Source organism: Ambystoma mexicanum, chromosome 8 (assembly GCF_040938575.1).
Source record: "Ambystoma mexicanum isolate Mex_15411 chromosome 8, UKY_AmexF1_1, whole genome shotgun sequence".
In the NCBI taxonomy this organism is placed as follows: Eukaryota; Metazoa; Chordata; class Amphibia; order Caudata; family Ambystomatidae; genus Ambystoma; species Ambystoma mexicanum.
In genome coordinates, this window is record NC_090929.1 from 1,508,050,591 (window position 1) to 1,508,075,673 (window position 25,083).

General features: G+C 47.3%; 1 protein-coding gene across 2 annotated transcripts in view; it reads left to right on the plus strand.

Moving 5' to 3' along the window:
• The window catches only part of TAF5 (TATA-box binding protein associated factor 5), a 304,035-nt gene that overhangs the window by 50,307 nt on the left and 228,645 nt on the right, over positions 1 to 25,083 (plus strand). For both annotated transcript variants that reach the window (XM_069611701.1, XM_069611702.1), the window contains exon 2: positions 16,193 to 16,433. In XM_069611701.1, coding sequence (XP_069467802.1) covers positions 16,193 to 16,433 — 241 coding nt within the window. The remainder of the gene's footprint in view (positions 1 to 16,192; positions 16,434 to 25,083) is intronic.

Sequence of the window (25,083 nt, forward strand, 5' to 3'; positions counted from 1 at the left end):
AGGAGCCGGGTCCGACCCAGCAACCCCAGAGGCAGGCATCATTCCCCCCCAGGGAAGTGCCAGCGGGCCCAAGCTGGGGCCCTTTGGACACAGTCCTGGCGCCTTAGGCGCCAGGCTCATGTTGGACCCCTGTCCTGGCGCCTTAGGCGCCAGGCTCATAAAGCAAGACATGTGTCATGAAGCAAGACATGTGTTCAAGTGTTTTAATGTGCACTTACCTGAGGCAGACCATGCTGCTACATCCAGGCCCTCTTGAGGCCTGAATGGAACTACTTTACCTGTGGGACTACTTTCCGCCTGGGTGTGGTCTGGGAAGGATACATACCTGGAACTTCTTCCAAAGCTATTTAAACCACGCCCGATCAGCAACTCGCGCTTCACGTTGTTCTGCTCCTCGCAGCTGGACGCTCACCGTGTCAGCTCATGCATCTGGACTTCAGCCACGCCTGTCAGCATCCTGGGTCACCTGCAAAGGGAGATAAGAGAGAATTGGAGAGAAAGAAGACCTTACCTGCTAAAGCTGCATCACGGAGACATCACACCGACGATCCTGAAAGGGAAGACATCATTTTAAAAGCATTTCGCTTCGATCGCTGCAGCGCTGCATTTCACTCACCTTTCCTGGGCGCCTCCATCTTCAGCAGCGATCATCCGGATCCGCACCCACTTCCCAGAGCCTAGAGAGAAAGACAAGAAAACAAGGTGAGAGAAGGAAGGGAATAGGAAAAGCTCAGTTTCCTTCTAAGACTTACCTGTTGGGTCATTCCCATTTCATTTCGGGTCCTGCCGCTTCCAGGCATTCCGGACCCCGTCCCCTATGGGGAAAAAAGACAAAGACATTGAATGAGCGAATTCAAATACATTACCTGAACGCTCATCCAGAACTTACCTGTCATTTTACTGGAACTGCACGTTTCACTTCGGGTCGGCGCCATATCTCCGGCATTCCGAACCCCGGCCCCTAAGGGGAAAAAGACATAAGCATTAGCGCTTGCTGCAATAAGACAATGAACATTATTATTAAGCTTGAACTTTTGAACTTGCAACAGAACTCTTACAGCGCCTTACCTGAATAGTCAAGCTTATTTTGAACTCCCATCAAACCTCAATCCAGTGAAGTAACTGGGTTTCAACGCGCCCCTGCATCAGAAGCAGGATGGAGAACTCGTCCTTCCAGACCCAAAGGTGAGACTTCACTGGGAATCGTGGAAGGGTTTCGTGGAGGGCTGGAAGGGAGTGAGAGGCTTGAGCATTATTCCGTCAGTAGGTAATACTCCCTTTTCACGCACAGGGGAATATTCCTGCGAGCCAGAGAAGCCAGAGTAGAGGGGCCCCTTCCTGTCCATCTTCAGAGTCCTGCGCTTCACCATTGAAGAAGCATCAGCACTCGAAGCCAGACCTGCGCCTCCGTGGGAATCAGGTGAGCGTGACAGAATGTCTAGCCAGATATTGAAATCTCCCAGAAGAGTCAGAAAGGGGTGGTTCACTTGGATGGTGGCTATAGAGTCACAGAGGTTGGTTGTGAAATGTCTGTCATAACCGTGGGGGTCTGTAGATGATTAGGAAGCTATGGGAGAACATCGAGAAGTGAGTTTAACGAGAAGGGATTTACACGAAGGACTGCATGTCTGTGACTCGACGAGTGAGATGAAGTGAGATTTGAATACGATTGCCACTCCGCCTCATCTAGAGGGTCTCTTGAGCGGGATAAGGGAGTATTCGGAGGGCGGGGGGGGGCTTCATGAGCGACGGGGGCAAAGTAGTCAGAGAACCAGGTTTCTGTGATAAAGACTAGGTCGGGGTTGTCGGAGGAGAGGGGGTCAAAGATGCTCTCTGTGTTTTGCTACAGAGCGGGCATTAAAAAGGATGCATCTGACTTCGGAGTTGGGGGGGGTGGTTATCCTGGCGGTTGTAAGGGTGTGGGTGGGGGAGTTGCGGGGGACGGTGGCTGGTTCGGGGTCAGGGGTAGGGAGGATAGGGAGGGAGGGGGTAGGGTGGTTGCGGGTTCTGGTTGGTGTGTGTCGTGGACTTGTCGGTAGAGGTTGGGAAGAGTAGGCGGGCGGAGGACGATGTGAGCGGGGGGAGGATGGAGTTGGGCGGGCGGGTGCGCAGTTGTTCAAAGGGCAGGGAGGCCTTGGGGACTGGGGATTCATGTGTGTATCTCATGGGGCTGGAGAAGTCGAGGGAGAGGGGTTGGAAGCGGGGTGAGGGAAGGGGCGAGGGTGGTTGGTTATGGTGGGGGGGTCAGAGAATGGGAATGGGTCAAGTGAGGAGTAGAGGGAGAGAGAGAAGGGGACCAGGCTTGTTTTCTTCTTTTCATGTTTTTCAGTGCAGTCGGTGTGTGAGAGGGTGGTGGGGTCGGATGGTGATGGAGATGAGGCCACTGTTCTTGCCAGGGTGAGACATGCAGTTTTTAGGGAGGGGAAGGGATATGGCAGGAGTGGGGTGATGGGGCAGGGGGTCGGAGGGGGGATGTGGGGGTGGGTGGTTCAGTGATGGATAGTGGGTGTGGACTTTGAGGTAAAGGGGGGAGAGGGAGGAGTGCTCACAGGGGAGTTGAGGGAGGGGATGGAAAAACAGGCCTTTGGATGTTTGGAGCGCCATCGGGCTCCTCTGGCTTGGGAGTTGGATAGGGGCTGGGGTGGTACAGGTGAGCTCATGATGATGATGATGATGGTGGATGGAGGGTGGATTGGGGCGGTGGGTTTGTTAGGGACGGTAGGGTTGGGGATTTTAGGGGAGGGAGGTGTTGTTAGGGAGAATTCTCTGTTTAGGCTGAATTTCCCTACCTAGTGAGTCCCCCAGCAGCTTTGCTGGATTTCTGGGGTTTCTTTTTTTCTCCTGCCAAGAGTGGGACTCTTTTACCCTCACTCTTGGACATGTTGAAGTGTGTTTTCTTGGTTAAACCTTGTGTTGGATGGGCTATGGGGTCTTTTACTCCATAGGGCCTCATGTATTTTTGTGATGTGGGTTACACAGCACCCTCTGTGCCGTGACCCAGGGGTGTCCTAGGGACTCCCCAACATAGACTCCATACCCTGGGACTGACTACTGTCTCCCAGGGCATGTAAAGTCACCAAAGACTTTGCTAGTCTTGGATCCTGAACAGAACCAGTACAAACCATCATATTGTGGACGTACTGGCTGGGGCAATTCGATTGCCCCAGGGGCTGTTAGTCGAGGGGGCACGTCTCCGTCCCCCCTGATCAAGTTTTGGCTGGTGGCAGTGGAAACTACTTTTTATATTCGACCGCAAATATTTCCCTATGGGATTTCCCATTGTTTTAGGCTAACACATTTAATTATTTATTTACGGTAGCCTTAAACATACCGCCGGTTTATATATTTAATATTATAACTCCGGTTGGGACTTTTTGCCAAAACTTGATTCTAAAATGGCGTTGGCGTTCGCCTCTGTAACTCTGACCCAAAGTGGAGCCCTTTGTTCCACTTTTGGCGGGCTTCTCCACAGAAGCCCTCCAAAGTGGTGCCACTCTGTCTGGGGTACTTAGGAGGGGTGGAGGGGGATTTAGGCACCCTGGACTGAGTTACCTTGGTAACTCAAGTCGCACTCCGTCCTGATTGGCCCAAGTGGTGAGCCGGCCGGCTCACCACTTAGCATGTTTGAGTGACAGCTAGGCTGGGTGAATGGGGGTTTGCTGCATAAAAGCAGGGCTTTGGGGACTGGAACTTCAGAAGTCGCCACAGGACCAAGAATCCGACGAGGGAAGAGCTGAGCCGACCTGCTTCGACGACACCACCCGGTGGAGCCCTGCTGAACCGTCTCACTACTTTTCCCGACGACCGAGGAGAACTCTTAACGGAGTGGCTCCTTCCCTTGACTGGTGGGGACAACCAGTTTTCGCCTTCTTTTCGCTTCTCGAGGTATCTCGTGGCCGCCTTGCCAGTGCCAAGCACCCCGGTAACCGGAACCCCACCACTTTTACCCCAACCACGAAAGTCGGTACAACCCTTTAACCGGAGGACTCCGCGGCTGGTTTCTTCCCGGGCAGTGCAACGACCTTCTTCTTCTGCTCTTCAGCGAGAACTTCTTCTCCCCTGACCGACGTCGAGCCTTGCTGCCACTGCCTGGAACAACTGCCACCGCTGGAGGATCCTTTCCGCTTAAGGTACCGTGTTCCGCCTGGCTTCCCTTGCCACCGACTGTACGGGGTAGATTTAGCCCCCGGCTTTCGACCCTGGGAGTGCCTGGGACACCCTGGCTAAACTTTCTAAGCCACTCTAAACTCTTTCTAACTCTTTGCAAGACTTTGAATCCCTAATAACAGTGTGATCTTGGGCACATTTTCGCTCCGGCTACTCTAAGAGTGGGCCCTGCCTAGTGACTTTTGCTCACCTGTGACTTTGTGCTTCTCTGAGCCTATTGCAAGTGTTCTGGACCTTAGAGTGGTGTGTTTAACCCATTTCTGTTTCTTTTTACCCCTTTCTTGAACCTACTAGAGTGTCATCTAACGTTAAGCGCTCACCTCTGTTTTAATTATGTGGTGTTAACTTAGAGTTGTCTAGATAGGAGTAAGGGTTGGAACTGCTTTCATTATAACTGTGTTTGAAGTGTTTTTACTATATTTTGCTAGAGTGATTTCAACTTATGTGTGTTTAATAAATAGATAACTATATACTTTTGAAACCAAGCTCTGGTCAGTGTTTGCTTGTGCTATTGTATTTGAGTACCTATTGTGTATACTTTACATACTGCCTAACTCTTCTTGAGGGAAGTCTGACTGCTCAGCCACAGCTACCAGGTAAATCTGGGTGGTGCGGACTGCTACCAAGTGGGTTTACTGCTATACCTGTAGTCTTAAATCTTTTGCAGTGTTCCCCAAGGGAACTGCACAGGTTTCTGCCTAACAGGTGTGAGGCGCGCCAGAGTAAAGCTCTCATTTTGGATTTAGATGGTGGGATGGAGTCCTGCTCAAGGGATGCTCTGTTTGGCCTCACTACCTAGATTCAGAATACAACAAAGTGAAACTAATGGGGCACATTGAGTGCGCCCTCAAAGTTTCATTGTGTTGAATTTGCTCCTAGATAGTGGTTGTGGTTCAAAGAGCTGCAGGAACAATTTATGACCACCCTCCACAGACAATTTGAAACACTGAAGGATGAACTGAAACAGGCGGTGCAAGATGTAAGGGTAGATGTGCCAAAATTAGAAGAACGAACAGACATGATGGAGAGAATTGTGAAGAATGTGGAGGAAGAGGCACAGTGGTCATGGGAAGCCCAAGAACATCTGTTCCGCCTCACGCATAACCTGGAACTACAGCGCGAGGATCTCGAAAACCGATCCCGCAGATCCAATATCTGTATCAAGAACATGCTGTAAACTATAGATGAGAAAGACCTCAAGAAGGCAGGGCAGCACGTCTTCAAGGACTAATTGGCCAGTAGTTAAGAGGAAGAGGTCCGGATTGACGGAATCCACTGGGTAGGCCCACGAAGGATTGGTGAACCAGGCGCAAGCCCCAGAGATGTCCTGGTAGCACGCGCTCTCATCATACCCCCAAAAAGAACTAATCTTACACAAAGCAAGAAAGATTCGGCATACCCGAATTAAAGGGGTGAAAATTCAGCCATACCAGGACTTGGTACAGTCGACGCTGCAAAAACGTCGAGAGATGGGCCTGGTGGTGGCTAAACAAATTAGATACAAATGGACCTTTTCGTTCGGACTACTGGTAGCATGAGACTGTAGACAAGAGTGACCACCTGTGACGAAGGCGTACTCCTCCTTAACCCACGAGAAGAGGGAAGGGAGGAGGGAAAGCAAACTAACGACGACGGAGCTAGAAGAATTCCGGGGGAGTGAAAAACAATTACAAAGAAATACAATGGAAGCACAAAATGACGGTTGAAGAAAGCCAGCCGGCACCTCCAGCTACGAAGAAGCAGATCTCTGGAGGAAACTAAGAACGGTATTTAACCCTGCAAGGATCAGCAGGTAACTTGCCCCAGGATCAGGTTGCAGCCCGGGAAGGGAATGAACCTGGGGTACACCAGCTTAGACGCTAAAGTGTGTACGAAAGTCCTGGCAAATAGACTTGCACCCCTGCTCCCTAAAATAATAGGCCAAGACTAATCCGGCTTTATTTCTGAATGGCAGACCCACAACCCCAGAAGAATAATCCATTTGATGGAAAAAATAGGTATTACACTGACCCCGGCCATACTGCTTTCTCTAGACACAGAGAAAGCGTTCGACCAAGTAGAGTGGTCGCCCATGTACCGCAATCTGAAGAAAATGGGATTTGGGGAGCAGTATATTAAAATAATACAGGCCAACTACAATACCCCGGCATACGACTAGACATAAACGAGAAGGTAACGGAGAAACTGAGAATTACCAGGGGAACTAAACTGGGATGCCCACTGTCCCCATGCAATATTTCTGGAGCCCCTCTTAATTAAAATGTGAGACTCGGACTGTATTAAAGGCAAATAAATGGCGGGGAAACCCCACTAAGTAATGGCTTACGCGAATGACCACCTGCTGGCATTGTCGGACCCTGAACACTCGCTGAAAGCAGTGATGCTGGAATTGGTGGAGTTTTAGGACAGTCTCTGGTTTAAAAATAAACCGGCAGAAATCAGAGCTTTTAATCCTAGCCAGAGACGGACGCAATTCAAAAATCTCCTCCTAGCCTAAACCTAAAGGTAGCAGATAGAGTGGTTAAATACCTAGTAAGTACCCTAACAGCGAGAGTGGGACAGTTATTTGGGAAGCACTTTCCGCAACTACTTGGGAGAATAAAACAGGATACAGAGAGATGGAACCCGCTGACGATCTCATGATGGGGGGAGGATGACCGAATATACTTCCCAAATTATTTTATTATTTTCAGGCACTACCGCCATCACAATCCCCAAGTCATTCTTTAAATCACTGACCAGGACAATCATGGCATATATTTGGAACAAAGGACCCCCCAAGGGTGGCGAACGATGCTGCCAGCGCCAAATCACATAGGAGGGTTATCTCTTCTGCATTTTCTCAAGTACTACGAGGCAGAGCAGCTGTTGGTACTAAAGGAATGGGTCCCGACGGACGCACACAAAATTTGGGCAAACCAAGACCGGGCAGTAGTGGGGACATCACTGCCCGACCTGCTATGGAGCGAGAAAAAGTATAGACACCCTAACCTCCAAGTTAGTGAAGTGATGGGGTGGCCCTGGACATATGGGATGAAGCAACCAAAAAAGGCGAGCTGACTGAAGCACATATGCCCTTCAGACCTGTTTGGAAACCTGGAATTCCCTCTGGGAGTAGAGAAGGGGGTGGGCATGCATGAAATGGGAGACGGCGTGGTGTAATAAAATAGGGGATATGTACCAAGACAAAGAAATTAGGTTGTTCGAGGACTGTAAAGCTTTACTGGGCCTGACGGCTAAAGACAGATATAAATGTGAACAGCTGAGACACTGGCTGTCATCCCCATCCATAAAACAGGCAGCGACCAGAAATCTAACCCCCTTTGAGTTATATTTGATGTCTCACTCAGGCACAAAGAAGCTTGTATCAGCCCTGTATACATTTTTAGACACCTAAAAGGAGGAGGTCCAATGGAACTATATGAAAGTGTGGAGAAACCGTGGGGGAAACAATTTCAAGAACACAGTGGGAATACACCTGGAGAGCCATCGCAAAAATGATATGAGCAATACAACTAAGAGAAATGTGGGTAAAAATGATGGTTCAATGGCACTACACCCCATAGAGGCTAAACGCTATGTATCTGCAAACATCAAAACTGTGTTGGAGAGGCTGTTAAAGGGAGGGGAAATTGGAGGAGCAGCAAATGGTGGGACTGCCCGGGCATCAAAAGTTTCTGGTCTGAGGTGAAAACTCAGGTGCTGTGCTGGTAATGTTCAAAGATTTAGACCAGGTGGGAGAAAAAAGTATGGCTCTGCGGAATGTGGGATTCCAGCTCTAGGGTCGTGCCGAAAATGCAAAAATGAAACTTCATGGGCCTACGTTAGCAGCATGGCTGGCGATTGGGCAAAAATGCAAACAAGCCCCACCGTCCATTTAATAATGGCTGCAGAAGGTATGGTCTTATGTCACAAGGGAATAGGTAAGCTGCAGGACAGTTAAAATAATTTCCGGGAAGACTGGGGAACAGTACTATCCTTCTTACAAAGTGACTATATGGTGCAATGGTGCCCACACAAGATCAGGACCATGGATTTATTCAGCTAGTGACGCATAATCTTCCACTGAAGCGGAAAGAAACTCCTCTTGTTGGGGGTGGAGGGGTGAGGGTGCTGGGGGGAAATGTTGATTATGTTCTTGAAACCAATACAAATGTTTAAAAAAAAAAAATAATGCAGCAAAGTCAGTGATATTATCCAACTGGCGAGGGCAAAGAGAAAAGCATCACTGAGATTAATATTTGGAGATGCAGTAATCCACCCGTCGGAGTCGTTAAAGTATTTGGGCATGAATGTGAAAGGTTGTGGAAGCAACCTGATGAAGATCAAGGAGTGTAAATCAAAGACTTAAAGCATGGCAGCCCAAGGGAGAAAGATCCACATTAAATTTGGAAGTTTCTCAATGGTCCCGTTTAATGTTTTAAAAACAAAGCAGCCCCTACAATTTGCTATGGAGCAGAGGCTTTGTTGGGTGTACCCTGAAAGACATGTGGGAGACACTAGAGGGAATCTTATGGTGAAGAGCGTTGGGGTTTCCAAACTGTGTCCTGATGGCCGTCATTAGATACGAGCTAGGGCTGGTGTCATTGTATGCAAGAGGGGCATGGTCAACGCTATCACTATTCAGGAAAATAATCTATGAAGATAGCAAAATTCAATTTTTATCTTGAAAGATTGTGGTGCAAAGAATGTGAAAATATCTTGGTGTCGGAAGAACAATTGAAAGCAAACCCAGATTCTGTGAAAATGGTATTGTGGGCTGATGGTTGGAGAGATACGTGTGAGAGAAAGTAGAATTATTACTTGTTATATACAACTGAGGAAGGATGTAAAACATTTAAAAAGATTGCCAACATATTTGGAAAAGTTCGCTAGTAGGTATCATTGTGACAATCGTTCGCTTCTGCATGAACTTATTACTGACTAAGGAAATACTGAGATGTAGGAACATGGGAACCTATGATCGTGACTGTGTCGATGCTGTAAAAAAACAGGTGGCATTGTTGAAACATTTAGTCATGGATTGTCCAGGGTTAAAGGTCTGGAGAAATGCATGCTTAGGTGACTTCAGATGGGGACCCCATTGGTTGGGGAAGAAGAGTGGTGGTAAATTCGATGTGGAGGCACTTATTTTAGGCTGAATTGTGCCCTGATAAGATTTTTGGATGGTATTAGTTTTCTTTCCGCCCCTCAAAAAAAAGATCATGCGTAAAGTAAGCTCAAGCGATGGAATAAATGAGGGAAAATGTTATGCACTATTAAGATGTATTGTTTTTAGTGTCAAAATCTTAGTGTTTTAAAGGAATGAATTGATGCGCAATAATGAAAGGATGGAATGAAATTGTTGAACGTTTGTAATAAACTCTAAAAAAAAAAGAAGAAAAATATTTTCAACCCTGTGAGCCAGGTCGACTGTATGGATTCATGGCTCAACTGCCTGTCTCCACTTCAGCAAGTGAGACAGCAGGCTGAAAACATTCCTTTTGATGCTCTGGATAACTCCTCTGCCCACGCATGGGAGATCTTCTGTAAACCGTACTTCAAAGATGCACATGCATAATAAAGGATAGCCTCACACGAAGGGGTTGCACACCAAAAAATTTCTTTGGAGCTGCAGGATTGGGAATGAGGTGGGGTTGGCTTTGTTGCATAATAAGTGGAAGGGACCGGAAGGAAAGGTTCCCTTGTTACAGTGACTAGACTCCCTTTTGTCCAACTCCCTGGGGCCTTATTTACATGTGTAAACAAGGGGTCTCCCACTCCTTCCTGGATTCATTTTGGACCTCTAGTAAGACCAGTAGAGTTTGTTGGACCTCTATTGGGAGAACAATCATTGCAAAGTCATCCAATTGTGAGGTGAACATGAAGTGCTTCCAAGACACAGGCAAGCTCCGTCTCCTTACCATTCCCATGGACATTGGGGATGAACTGCTGTGCACCAAGGCCTGCACTCTGCTAGCTTCACTGGAACATTGCTCTTCACTGGAGTTGAAGGAACTACTGCAAATGCCAGCCCGCTTTCCCTGGACTGGGAGTGAAACGCAAGGACTCAACTTGATCTAGAGCTACTGGCTTGGGACACGCAGCAAATGCAAAATCAAGTGACTCCTGGATATCCCTGTATCTTCGAACTGTCAAGACACTGGTTTGGGCATTTCTGACCCCATCTAAGCTGCTGCTTGAACACCTAGTTTGGCCAATGCTGAAGCTTCGCCAAGTCTTTCAGCATCTCTAACTCTACACTGCCACCTGGTCTGCAGATTATTAAAGAGTCCGCCGAAGGTCACTGCAGGACCCGGTGCCAGGTTTGGCCAACAAACCCAATAATTTGAAACAACAAATTATCGAACCGGATAATTGATGCACACATGTTGGCGCTAATTGTAATACACATGGCAAGAAATTGCTCCTTTAAATCGGCACCTAATCCTAGATCTCTATCAAGCCTTCCACCAAGCTGTCCTACAATGGCTTAATTGCGCAGGGGCGGCCCCTGGAAGTGTAAGAGCTGGAGAAGGTGGCGCTTGAGAAACCTGCAAGAGCCTGTGACATTAAGAAATTCTCTGAATATGGGAAACGAACGCTGGAAGCCCAGTGCGTGGAGAAAATGAGACGCGTAGGTCAGTGGAGTCCAAAGTGGGCCGTGGTGTGACCACAAGGGCATTGTGGTGGGTAGGCTGCCCGTCTAACAACGCTGGCACAATACCAATAGAGAATTTGAAAACGCTCTGATCTCCCGTAAGGAAACTGACGGCAAGATGGAGCGAGAGAACGGCAAGGAGAAGACGCCAGCAGAGAAAACGATGGAAGAATGTTGCACACAAGTAGAGGCCCCAGTGATGTTTCCACCCTGCACCCCCCCGGCCCGGCTAAGGGGAGAACAGGGTGGCCGTGCAAGGCTCATGCAAGCACACTCCTATCTCGGTACAATTGACTAAGATGTGAAACTTAATCTGATGAACTTCAATAGTGTGGTTATAAGAAGAAAGATCATAGTAATCCTGAGAGAGGAAGCAATGGAACGTGGGTTGCACTATCCTACGAAGAGGGTGGGTGGAAAGCACCCAATTACTCAAGGAATATTGAGAGGAACGTAACGGAGAAATATTGTAAAGTGGAAAGGACAGAGATGCCTCAGGAGTAAATAATATGACAGACTACTCCAAGAAAGGTTGAACCATAATTGCATAGAAAACAAACTCCTAAGCAAGGACACTGCCCATGATTACCTGGCCTGAACCAAAGGATTCGACAAGGGCTAAAGAAAGTCGTCCTGAATATTGAGGAGCACTTGATAGGGGAAGAATATTATAACTGAGGGACAGAGAAGCCTTAGGAATCATGTGCAATGAGGGCAAGTCAACAGAGAAAGAATATTATAAGTGAAGCGTATAGCTTCAGGAATGCATGATGTATAAGACAGACTATGCCAAGAAAGGTGGAAGCCTAATTGTAAACACCTAGGGAAATCCACTTTCCTCAGTTACCCGTTACTACAAGTCAAAGCATTGAGCAAAGACCAAAGAAAGTAATCATTAAAGAGGAAAAGAAAGCCAAACGTTTTCAAAGAGAACTACAAGAACTGGTACAGAAAGTAACAAGAGAATACTTGAATATTAACAAGCAACAAGAAGGAAAGTGCAAGTAGCATTCATCAGGAGAAATAATTCCTTCTCCTGACCTTAGTTTTCTTAGAATAGTAGTAGGGTCAGTTAGCATTAGTTTTGGACAGCAGACTTCTTCCCTTGGACTTTTATTGATGAGCATCTTAGTAAAATAGGTAGGGAATACCCCGTAGCAATAAGGAAAGTTACACCTTATTATTCTTTAATAAACAGATGTTGGAAGTGTCCTCAGTGTCTGCATACTCCTTGTGACTCACCACAGTCCTTAGAAGAAAATATTACTATTGTCTCATATTGACTTGTGCCCATCAAAACATGCCTTACACTGAACTGCTTCAAACCTAACTTTTGCCATTTTAGATCCTCCTAACACTTCTACACCTACACCACCTCCTGAAAATGTACCCTCTTCCAAATCTCCACCTTCTTTGTTAAGCAGACTCCATCAAAACCAATAATGGAAACCTAGGGTCGGTGTGTGCTTCGGATTTAGGTAAGTGCAGCAGTCTAATCCTCCCACTTGCAAGCAAACGTTTTCTTCATGCTGTGTGAAGGGTCTCTACAAGGTCCCTTTTCTTAAAAATGTTAGAACCACAATGCATTTGCTAAAGAAATTCAACCCATCGCTACAGGACTTCACACAGCTGCACCAATCTTCTGACCATTCAGGAGCAATTTTCAAATGATCTGAGAACCGACACTTTTCCTGGAGTGAAATTCCTAAGTGAAACTTGCCCAGCTCCTGAACCATGTACAACTTGAAGCAAATCTTATCACCCACATATTACACATTTAATGGCTGTGCTCTGATGGACCTATTTTAATCAAATCCATTAGTTGCTAATATGGTAGTGTTGTCATGCAAACACTTCCTGCTTGGAAACTTGCTTGCATTTCTAATGTAGCTACCGCTACTTACTGTAGCTCTTTGGGGGATTGCCTGTGCCTAGCAATAGAGTTCTGTAGCGATCACGATATAAAACATTAAATGTATTAAAAGTCAAAAATTTGGCAGATTATTGTAGACAACTGAACATGGAACTGGCAAGCATTTATAGCATTTGGCCCATTAATAAAGATGGATCTTTTGAGTCATTTCTTTCACCCAAGAACGTGTGCCAGCCCTAAACTTCAATTTTAAAATGAAAACCATGATAAAATGCAAATGCCATATGATGCATGGATTTGCAGGTCTGCCAACTGGATTAACCATACAGCGAAGATTTGTGGCACTAACCACTCGTATCCCTCTTCTGCAGTGGCTGGTGGAACAGATTCTCCTAATCCAGTGCAGAGGATGCCTGGGTACCTTCCTAAACCTAGACAAATGGATTTCTTTAAGATCTCCTCGGCTTGCCTAGTGGTAGTAGAACAGTCCTGTTCCCCTGGAGTGGAGTATGTTAGTATACAGGGTAGTATACAATGCAGAATCACAAAGTGTCCACACTTGTTATGAAGATTTACTTTGCTTCTAGTAAAACGTAGGTACGTGTTTTTGTTTAGGTTACAAGTAAGCAATGCAGGAGTCCCTTAAGGGCATTGCTTTCGATGTTGTGGTCTTGCACAAAATGTAAGGTCAATCTGTATCCTTTGGTAAAAGGGTGGACAAAGGGGCCTGCAGAGCTTGTTTACTCGCCCAGGAGTTTCTCTACTATTAAAGAGATGGGTCTGCTTCTGATTGGCTGAGTAGGATATTGATCTTGATGCAGAGTGGTACTCTGTTACCGTTGGGACTTCCTTTGTGGTCACTCTTGGCTCTTTCCGAAAGTAATGTGAACCTTAGATTTGGTAGCTTCAGCTGTTTCTGGCCTGGGGTCGACGTTACTTTTGATTTGTGTTGCTCTTTCCATTTCTTGGGTCTTTGTCCCTGGTTACAAAAAACGGGCTTCTGGATCTGCACCCAGCTGGTACTCTGCAGCACATTCCTTGTGTGGTTTCCACAGGAACCTGCAGCAAGCCTTGCCTGGCAGCAGAGGTGTCCGGGAGACTTTGAAACGCGTGACTCTTCTGTGTCTTCGGCAGAACTCCAGATAAGCATTTATTTTGAAGGTGGGAGTAAAATGATTTTGGTGGGTGGGGCTGAGGGGAATGGAAGTCCATTTTCCAATGGGACTATTTTATAAGCCAGTAAAAAAAATGTGTATTATTTCTTTGCATCTAGATATTTATGCAGATGTGTAACCATGTTTCCTCTTCCAATCAGCAATTAATAGCAGTTTCCTCCTCCTGTTTCTACATGCACTACTAGTCCAAACATATCTATGGAACTGTTTGGGTAGAAGCAGGGGCAGAAGGTCTTGAATGTTGGTTTCCTTTTTTTGTTGGGAGTATTTTGACTCCCTATTTAAATTTTATGTCAATATTTGCCTATTTTTAGGGAGAAAAAGTGGCAGAGATCTGTAGGGCTGGCTTTCGGGTTAAGTGTCACTTTGCGATTTGGAAAGAAAGCAAAGAAAGGGGGCGGGATGAGGGGGAGGGAGGGGGAGAGTAGCATTTTTCCTTTTTATTACTCAATTTGTTTACCTTTCACACACAATAGTGGGACGTGGCATGCGCTGTATTAAAAGCTGGTACAACTATTACTTGTTCTAACAAACTGCAAAGTTATGATCCAGTCTTCTTCAATGCAAGATCAATACACATTGGTTAAGGTCCATTTTGCACAAGCTCTCACTTTCGTGGGCGACACAAAGTCGCAATTCAAAGTGCAAAGCTATAAATGCACTTCTTTTTGTGTGCAGCACTGGTGAAAAATGAATACTTACAGTTGCAGCATTGGATTCTAGCTCCCCCCAGTTAAGGTGGCGGCCACCAGGGAATTGACAACATTTGAACATCATGTATTATCCAATACAGGGAACAAGGCCCTTATTTCCGCTCTATACAGAATATTGGGGCAAGGGTCACCCAAAACAAAAATAAGCTACAAACAGGCTGGCAGGTCACAATTGGGGAAGAGATCACTGATCAGGATTGGGAGCCACTTTGGTGAACAATCCCCAAACTTACCAGATCGATACCAATAAAATAATTCTGGCTCAAACCCATGGTGCAATAGCACTACACTCCAGCCCGCCTCGCCCAAATGAAACCTAGCATATCTGACACATGCTGGAGAGAATGTGACCATGTAGGGAATTGGAACACATTTGGCTGATTTGTCCGAGGTTAGCCCAATACTGGGGAGAGGTTAACTCGTGTATCTTTGACATCTTCTCTATTAAAACTCCTCTCTTTACGTACCGGTGTGTTTCTTATGCTAGACAATGATTTTAGACATCGGCCGAATGCTGTCCAGAAAGCATTTGTGATATTGCAACTAGCTGCTCTGCTTGTAATTGCCCAGAATTTGAAGCGTAAAGACCCACCTCAACATCTGAATGGTTTGCAAAAGCATGGAACTTTTTATCACTAGAATGCATGACCTACTCTTTACAGTGGGACCTTTCCCCGTTCACTGAAGACTGGAACGTTGTGCTAACAAATTTATACAAAGACTTTCCCATACCGTATTGCCCTCAAAGACTGCGCCTGCTGTGTATTTCTTGATTTGCTGAACTAGGCTAATGTTGTAATGTGTTATTACCACTACATTGTTTTCAATTTTGTGGCATCCAGGTGAGGGAAGGAAGGAGGCAGGGGGGGCTGGGGTGTTTGGGAGGTTGGTTTAAAGGGTGGGCGAGAGAAGTTTGTGATTTAATCTTGAAATGCCAATACAAAATGATTGATTTTTAAAAAAAATTATTACAATATATATTTAAAAATGGTGAGGGTTAAACCATGAAATTACTTTCTTTGGAGTTGAGCAATGTTGAGATACTTCTGCAAGTTATTCTTTGGAAATAGCGCAATGTAAAATTCATTTTTGGTCTTACTTGAGTTGTCAACAACTTAGTTTTGTTTCTTTTATGGTGTGCCACACCGTTTGCCATTTGTGCCTTGTATAGCAAAGTCCTTATTTGGCATGTTTAGTAGAGAGCAACTATAATTTGCACTTACTTATGTAACCATTTTGTTAAGGAATTGTCTGTGTATATGGTTTACATGTAATTGTCATTCGTCACCTAGCTTTTGTAGGTGAGGTGTAAATTGTATGCACTTAGACTGACTTCTCCCAACATCTCGTTCTTTTATTACCCCTTCACTTACCCCTCTTCCTGTAAATGAGTATTGTTAACTTACCCAGATGTATCTGTTTAACCTCCTTGGTGCTGAAGGAATTCCTGCTGAAATGCTCGATGCGCTAAGCAATTGGTTAAAATTGTGAACTTTCACATACTTCTCATTTATTAGAGAAGGCCAAGAATGTGGGTGTTCAAAACAAGCAGTACTTCTAGTTTTTCTCTTACACTTTTTTTTCTTCTTTTTTTCATAAATGTCATGTTTTTTTATTTTACTAGTTACCTCGAGTGTGAATGCCGAGAACCAACCGGATGTGAGCGCAGTACTTTCAGCCTACACTCAGCAAGGGGATCCATCCAAGTATGAAGCCTACTACAGTGGATTGAAGCGCTTTATCGAGTCAGTCCTGGATTGCCACCGTGCAGAGCTCTCTCAGCTCTTCTACCCGCTCTTTGTGCATATGTACTTGGAGCTTGTGTATAATCAACATGAAACTGAAGCAAAGACATTTTTTGACAAGTAAAGTAACATTTGTATCACAAGTTTTGTATTATAAAAGTTGTGGTGAAATAAGTGCACTAAAGTAACAAAGGGGAAACTAGCGTTTGCCCAAAAATATCTGACCCGAAGTCTCAAGATGGGTGTCTAAAGAATGCCTTGCAACCTGTGCAAATAGCCTCTCAGTTCACAAGGATCACCCTGTAAAGCAATGCTTATGATGCAGTCAAATTCTACTCTTCCATGCAGAGTATGGTGTGTGCGGTTTTTTTGTTTTTTTGGTCCACTGACGCACAATGCATTCCGTTTGGGGGCTGGAGGTGACAACCAGAAGACTTATGGTTTATTTTGATAGAATACAACTTTCTTCTTCATATAAGTAATTTGCAGCTTCTGTTTTATTTACAACGCCCATACCAAATAATTTGTTTGTAATTCATCCCCCCACACTACGCAGGAACGCAGTCTGCGGCTTCTGGGGTGTTCGCATGGCTCGAGCCGGGATCACTGCTTCACTACGGGCCCCTGGCCCTCTTCAGAACAGCGAATCCTTGTGGTGACCCCTGTGCCCTTGGTGAGCCGCGTAGCCCTCACATCGGGTCCCCGCTGCAGCCCCGACATTGCCGAAGGAATGGTTAAACACTGAGGGCATGGACGGAAACCCCCCCCACCCCCTTGGCCTCCCCCTCCACATAGCGAGATGAACTCCGGTCCCCAAACTCCACTCGGGTGTGCAGTCCCTGCTCCCGAAGCAGGATAATCAGCAGGGGGCATCACCACTTTTCTCTCCCCCGGGCCCCTGACGTCCCACTGGTTTGGCCATCTGAAGGCAACAGGAAGAACGCAATCTCTTGGGGCCCCATTGCCTGACTCCATCCCCCTAGGATAACCACCTGATTGTGATACACTTCCCTTACTTAACTGAGGCCCTCTGAACTTGGAAGCTGGGAGCCAATCTGCTCTCCTCACTCCTCCACACCCCCCTCCACTCCCCCCCCCCCGACACCCAGGGGAAGGAAGGTCACGTCTGCAGTGGTTCTCCTCCTGCATCTGACACAGCACTGAGAACTATCTGGCAGGACTTTACCCTCCTTACTCTGAGAAGCCCCTGGGTGACAGGAAAAGCAGTGCCTCCCACTGCCAGTGGTGCCCCAGGACCAAAGCTGGTGTTGACACCTGCCCCACTCGGCCAGCACCTCCTGTGAGCCTACCCCATGGGGAGTGGAAGAGACGTCCTCTTCCCCCAACCCTGGAAAAGAACAGCCTGGGGAAGTCCACATCTCCCGCTCCTGGAAGTCAACACATGGATACCTTCAGGATCCTGCGAAAAATGGCCAAACACCTTAATTCTTCCAAATATGCAGACATCGCCACCATGTTGCTCCCAGCAGACAAGGGGAAAAAGCCTGAAACACCGAAGTCCTCACCGCAAACAGCCTCTGAAGGAACTGGTCAGTTGGCAACCAAGGGGGACTTCCAAGCATTCATGGTAGACATTCAGGCTGAATTTAGATCCTGTATGGCGGAGCTCAAGACTAAGTTAGAACAAACAGAGTAGTGGAGGTGGATCAGAGAGTGGGGTAAGTAGAGGACCTAACCCAAGAACACTCAGCAACACTCCTGGAGGTACAACGCACTATCCAGAACCTACTCAACAGAAATGAGATCCTAGAATATCAACAGGAAGACCTTGAACAGGGCCTGACGGAACATTAGAATTCAAGGGGGTCCCCTCCTCAATCTTGAACCAAAATCTTGCTGAATATGTAGGCAACCTCTTTCAGTCCTTGCTCCCACACCTGGATAAAGCACGACTCCTATTGTACCGCACCTACAGACTCCGACCCCGCCGAGGGGTAGACTCGGATGCCCCTTCCAGACATGATCACTCTGGTCCATTTCTACACATCTAAGGAGGCTGTCATGGCGCTAGGTCGTTCCAGAGACAAAATAACATTCCAGGGCTTCCCCTTCAGATCTTACAGGACCTGGCTGTAGCGACAATAAAAAAAGCAGAGTTCTGAGGCCCCTAACATTGTTCCTCCGAGAGCAACATATTAGATACTGCTGGCTATTTCCAACTGCGCTCCAATTCTCTTACAAAGGGGTATCCCAGACAATCGGACTATTGGAAGATGCACAATCGATCCTACATCCCAACTCACCTAGGGAAATGGCGGGCACCTCCCCTGACTCTCCAATGGGTGACCCTGCGATCTCGCCCCTTAAACCAAAATGCACAACCTGGACGAAGGTACAGAAAGGTCAGAATCCAAGATGACCCCCATTCTTGACCCAAAGGACTATTAGACCAGGGCTGCCATGGCCACGATGCCAGTCTTTTTCTGGGCTCCCTATCTTGAGCAGTCGCTCTGGCTGACCCTGGAACACCAAAGAACGCAACGTAACTGATGCACTCTAGCGGGCTTCACACGGCCATGCTCAACTCCAAGGTGGATGACACTGGAACGCCCTTGGAGGGACTCACAAACCAATAGGTTTCAGTTAGTTAAGGAAGTCGCCTACGAAGAAGGGTCGGCTTCCTATAAGTTTAAGGCTTACCGTTGGAAGTTAAAGTTAAAACCCCGGCAGAACAATGGAGGCAGGATGACGGAGGACATAGATGGCGACTGAGTCGCACACGGCCCCTGACCCTCACCTGCAGAATCTAAATGCCCCTGAGGAATCCCCTCCACATCAGAAACTGAACCTGATCTCGTTAAACATAAAGGGCCTGAACTCCCCCTTCAAACGTAAATCGACGCTGAAATGGCTCAAAGACATGGAAGGCTCAGTGGTTTTCTTACAAGAAATGCACTTGCTGCCGCCAGACTTCACACGACTCCGAAGTAGGCAGTTCCCACTCCAATTTCTTGCTTCTTACGGGACCAAGAGAGGGGACAACGCCATCCTTTTTGCCAGGAATGTCCGGTTCAAGGCCCTGGAAACACTACTGTGCCCCAAGGGGCGATTCACGGCAGTCAAGGGCTTCGTATATGGACAGCTTTATTCTTTAATTTCGGATCATGCCCCAAATGAGGGTCAGGAAGCATTCTATGAAGCACTGGGCAACTACCTCCTCTCCTTTTTGTTGATGGCCAAATAATCATAGGGGCAGACTTCAATGGGGTCCCAGACCCCCTGTGGGCTAGGTCTCGCGTCCCGGCCCCCCCGAGACTATAAAATTGCCACAAAACTTCACCTATTCCAGACTCTGGGGGTGGTGACTTATGGGAGGGTGCTCCACCCGGGTGGAAGACTTCTTTCCTCATATGTACACAGGACATCCTCTGGAATAGATCTTATGCTGACCTCCCCACAAATTCTCGTCTTTGTAGCCGAAGTTGCCGTAGGAACGAAAGTGCTCTTGGATCACGCCCTGGTTAAACTGACGCTCTGAGCCCATAGTCCTGATCCACTCCCGCAATGCCGCTGGAACCTATATGATCCCATCCTGAATGAGATGCAGCTAAGGGATTCCATTGTTAAAGCGATCAGGAACTTCTTTTGAGAAAACCCGGTTGAAGACTCATCCACAGCCAATACCTGGGATGCCATGAAAGCTGTAGTGAGGGGAGAATTGATTGCACATGGGGCAGCTTATCGTAATCTCAAACTTACACACAGAACTAGAGGAGGAGGTCCAAAAGGCAGAGGCCCTTCACAAAAGAAAGGGATGGTCCCAAAGGACCCAACGCACCCTACAGACTGCCCGGAAGAAGTTGGAGGCCCATTACGCAGAGGAGACAATGCATTTACTAGGCTACTCCGCTAAGAACAACAAAGCAAACAAACTCCAAGTGGAGAAATTGGCCAAGGCAAAAAGGAACACCATAGTGGGCCTCCATGATTCCTAGGGCTGAGTCCAATATGCTGATCGGGATAAATTGCAACTGGTGGTGACCCATCTCGCCGAAAACGATGCCTGCAGTGCCTCGAGACAATGCTAAACGGGCACAATACCTGCAGGGAGCCAACCTTCCACAACTGGAGGAGCCCGATGAAGAGGGATTGGACTTCCCGATCATGGGTGAGGAAGTGGAGGCTGCCATTTAGTCTCTGAAGTCTAGAACCTCAGGCCCTGATGGGTTCACGATAAGGTTTTACAAACTGTTCCACCCCCAGCTGGTGGCCCCGTCAACGATCCTCTTCAACTCCTTTCTCAATTCTGGCTCGATCACCCCATCCATGCAAGAATCGATAAACGTGCTTGCACTTAAACCCGGCAAAGACCCCAGAGAAAATAGCTCACACAGGCCCATTTCCCTACTAAATATTGATGCCAACATTTATTCTAAAGTTCTGGCGATATCGCCTGGCCCCTATTTGCCCAAACTGGTCGATTCGGATCAGACAGGGTTCATGATGCATAGATCAACTGGAGACCACATCCGTAGAGCCTTAAACCTAGTGGACATAGCAACCTAGTGGACATAGCAGCACAAGACTAGCATAAATTGGCCCTGCTGGCACTGGACGCCACCAATGCCTTTGACAAAGTAGATTCGACCTTCCTGCAACTCGCCCTAGAAGCTTTTCACTTTGGCCCGAGCTTCCGAAAATTACTCCTGGCTTACTACCAGTCCCCTAAAACTATTCTCAGAGTTAATCACTAAATCTCAGACCCGATCTCCTTGACCTGTGACCAGACAGGGATGCCGCCTGTTCCCACTCTTATTCGCCTTTGTAATGGAACCCCTCACCCAGCGCATATGAATAGACCCAAGCATTAAAGGCCTTCCTGTGGCTACCTCCAAGCACAAGATCTCACTTTATGCTGATAATGTGCTGTTATCCATAACTGATATCGGCCCTCCAGAAGCTCCACAGATTTGGGAGGGTCTCTGGGTTTGCCATCAACTACAGGAAATAGACGGTCCTGGGGATAGGCTTGGAGCCTGCGGAACGAGGGGCCCTTATGCCAGATCCACTGGAGTGAGAGATCGATCCCATACCTGGGAGTCCAGATCCCAGCCTGTCCAAAAGATTTTTGTTAAATATTCCCCCGCTCTTTAAGGAAATGGAAATCGACCTGGAACGATGGACCTCGCAGGAAATCTCCCTCATTGGGCAAATTTCCACCTGCAAGATGAACCTCCTTCCTCTGTTTCTCTACTTGTTCCTCTTTGCCAACCCCAAACTCACGCCCCTCCCTCTGGCGCATGCAGAGGAAAAGGCTCTGGTTTATATGGAGAGGTTGAAAGGCGAGAATATCCCAGAAGGCAATGATGAGCAGTACCCGATTGGGCGGCTTGGAGGTCCCCGACCTACGTAAGTACCACATAGCGTCGCAATTGGCGCTTGTTCAAGCCTGGGACATGACCTCTGGGCCCCCAAAATGGGTGGAACTAGAGCAGTTGGACTCCACCCCTGCTGCGGAAGTCCTCTGTGGGGATCCTGGCCTCCACCAAACTCACCCTTAGCATTTGGGATTAGGCATTAAAGCACAAGGGTATCCCATGTGACTTGAGCCCCCGATCTCTCATCTTTCACAATCCAGCCGTCTCACCTGGGTCACACCCTAGGCACTTCAAAAACTGAGCGGCTGGGGGGCATGAATCCCTGGGACAATTGTTTGAGAATGGCCAACCCTGATCGTTTGAACAGTGTAAATTAACCTTTCACATAACCAAAGCGGATAGGTTCTCTTACTCGCAACTCCGGCATTGGTGTTCACATACCCAGACTCGACAGGCAGTCACACGAGCTCTCAGCCCTCTGGAGATTACCTTGCAGGGATTACAGAGGGGCATGATCTCTACTCTCTACAAACTGTTACAGGATGATGTCCTGACTACCAGACTCCCCTATATGGCACAATGGGAGGTGGACTTGAAACACCCTCTGGAGGACCAAACCTGGGTCGACATATGGTCCCGGACCCACTCCTCTTCCTTTTGCATCACCAACAAGAGTGCGCTCATAAACTGCTCCTGTGATGTTACTACCCCCCCAACCCGCCTGCATTGGTTCAACCAATCCCTTGATCCTTGGTGTTGGTGCAAATGTGGTCAGCCCGGCTCATACTTCCATATGTGGTGTACTTGCCCCACAGTGCAGACTTTCTGGAAACATTGCATCTCTGCTATTGAATCACTCATGTGATTTATTCCTAGGGAACTGATTTATTCCTAGGGAACTGGAAATTATTTTATTAGATGTTCTGGCTCCAGAGACCTACCCTAGATCGGGAAGAAGAGACAACCTCTTGATCCAACTCCTATAGGCAGGAAGAATCGCAATAGCCTGCACATGGAAAACCACGGAGGGCCCCGCCATGATTCTGTGGTGGATCAAACTCTGGGGCGTTTTAGTGGCTGAAAAAGTTACGGCAACTAAAGCAGGCCTCTTAGAGGTTTACAGATATTTGGGCCCTGTTGATGGAATATGATGGGAACTTCCCGACGCTGACCTACAAACCTCCCCCAGACTGGCTTTATGGTCGGGCTCAGATCTGATCACGGATGCTACTGCTCCACTGAGCCAGGGTGAGATCTGATCAGAAGACAAGGGGAGAGACGGGAGGTGGGGTTCTGGGGTAGCGGGACCATGACTACTCTGTCCTCACTAGCGATGATCTGATTATATTGCATTGTATATCTGCTTGTATTATCTCCTTTGTGCAGCAGATTTAAAATAAACATGTTAAAACAAAGGATACAAACGTCACCCGTAGACAAAAATGCAGCATTTTCAGCACACCTGCAATGTTCGTTTTGTGCTGGGCCCGCAAGGCCGCCCCCGCTTTCCACTTCTCCTCTTCTCCTGAGAGGATTGGGGGGTTGAAGGGTTTATGTTCCTCCCACCCAAGTGTCCCCCTTATCAGGCATCTGACCCTCCCTCCCCCAAACTACTTGTCATCCGCCCATTCTGCAACTCGCCCTCCTGGACCAACTGCCCACTGAACCTTTCCTTTTTTTCTGTGCCCCTTCCCCTTTCCCAGTCCCCCCACCCATTTGGCTGTACAAACCACTCCACTTACCTGTGTAGAGACCGCTCCCCTTGACCTTCATGCCCCTCCAAACCACCATAAGCCACATACTTACTAATAACCAACCTTCTGTGGGTGATGTTTCTCTGCAAACATTTTTTGTGGGCAGGAGTTGAAACTCTCAACACACCCCATATGTACCCCCCGCCCCCCAACTAACCTGCTCACACCTCAATCTTACTACATTACAGTGCTCACACAATCGCTCATCCAGCTGCCTACTAACATACCACATTAAGGGAGCAACAACAGTGCTCCCCTTTCTAGTCCTAGTCTCCCTTGCCACTATGCCAGCAGCAACCCAGGTCTCGCAGTGCTGACCTCCAAATTACTTAAATTTGGGCTCCTCCATCTGACACACACACGTGCCTCCGCCACAACCCATGCTGCCTCATACCAGCAATCTGGTATTTACAGCATTGACACATCAACACCTCCAAGGAATTACGTCTGCCTTTTTCTCTATCTCACTAACCATCTCCACTCCCATTTCTTGTAGGGTCATGGTCAACAAGGCTGTCAACATGGCAGAGGAGTGCTTTCCAAAATCACTTGGCTGTACATTTATTCTCCATTGGCTTATTACCTGATTTAGTGACTGTTAAACCAGTCCCCTACAAACAAGGAAAATATGCTGTAAGGGTGCAGAAGGACGAGACTTGACACAGAGGTGGCATGCTTGGAGCTATAGACGTTTATTGGCCAAATAAAAAGCCAGAGAAAACCTAACATTCCCGAACTGTGAAGGGTTTCCCTGGCTCAACTAAAATACTAATTGGTCTGTCCGGATGGCTGTATATCCACCATTGTGTGTACAATCCTATCTCTGCCCCTCACGCTTCAAACTGAAGTCTTAACTTAAAGTTCAATTCACATGAGGATGACTCTCTTCGCCTGGCATTAGATTCCAAAAAGTCACAAATCGAGCAAGGATTTTCTTCTTCCAGTCAAAATTCGGAGGGAATGACTCTTCCCCATGATCTTCATTTTCTTCTTTGCACTTGAGCTCCTAGTTCATTCCTCTGCCCAGTACTGAGTAAGAGGACTTCTCACATTGATGTATATTTAGTGTTTGGTGGTCCTTGGGCTTTACTTGACCTGCCCAATGAGGAAACATTCCTTACTTCTGTTTTTATCTCAACCCAGCGACCCTTGCGGTGTGCTTAGGAGACCCTCCTGCGCTCCCTGTGTCCCTGCTGATCCGCTAGTTCCTCCCATTTCCTTTGCATACAGCGGCGGCCCTTCCCAGGACTGGAGGTCTTCCACCTGCTTCCTCCGGTCATCTGCTTTGGGGGCTGTCTGCTCTGTGTCTGCTCCGTGTGGTTTGGCTCCCTGCACTGCGGGTACTAGGGTGGAACCGCACAGTCCCCTTTCTAATTGTTTGTGCCACTGCTTCGCCTGTATGTTGCTGGAGATGGAGTTAGATGATTATGTAATAAGTAATGCAGAAATGAGGAGCGTTGAAGTAAAAATAAATCCTGGATTGATTATTATTTAGTATTATAATTTAGTATTTAAAATGAACAAATATTACTGTTTGTTGATTGTACCCCTCCTGACCAATTTTTCTTTTTATTTTTTGTAATTCATTCCAATTGCTTCTGTAGTTGTATACATATCCAAAATCGTACTCTTTACTGAAACTGACACACTTCAAGGTTTCACTTAAATGCCAACCTT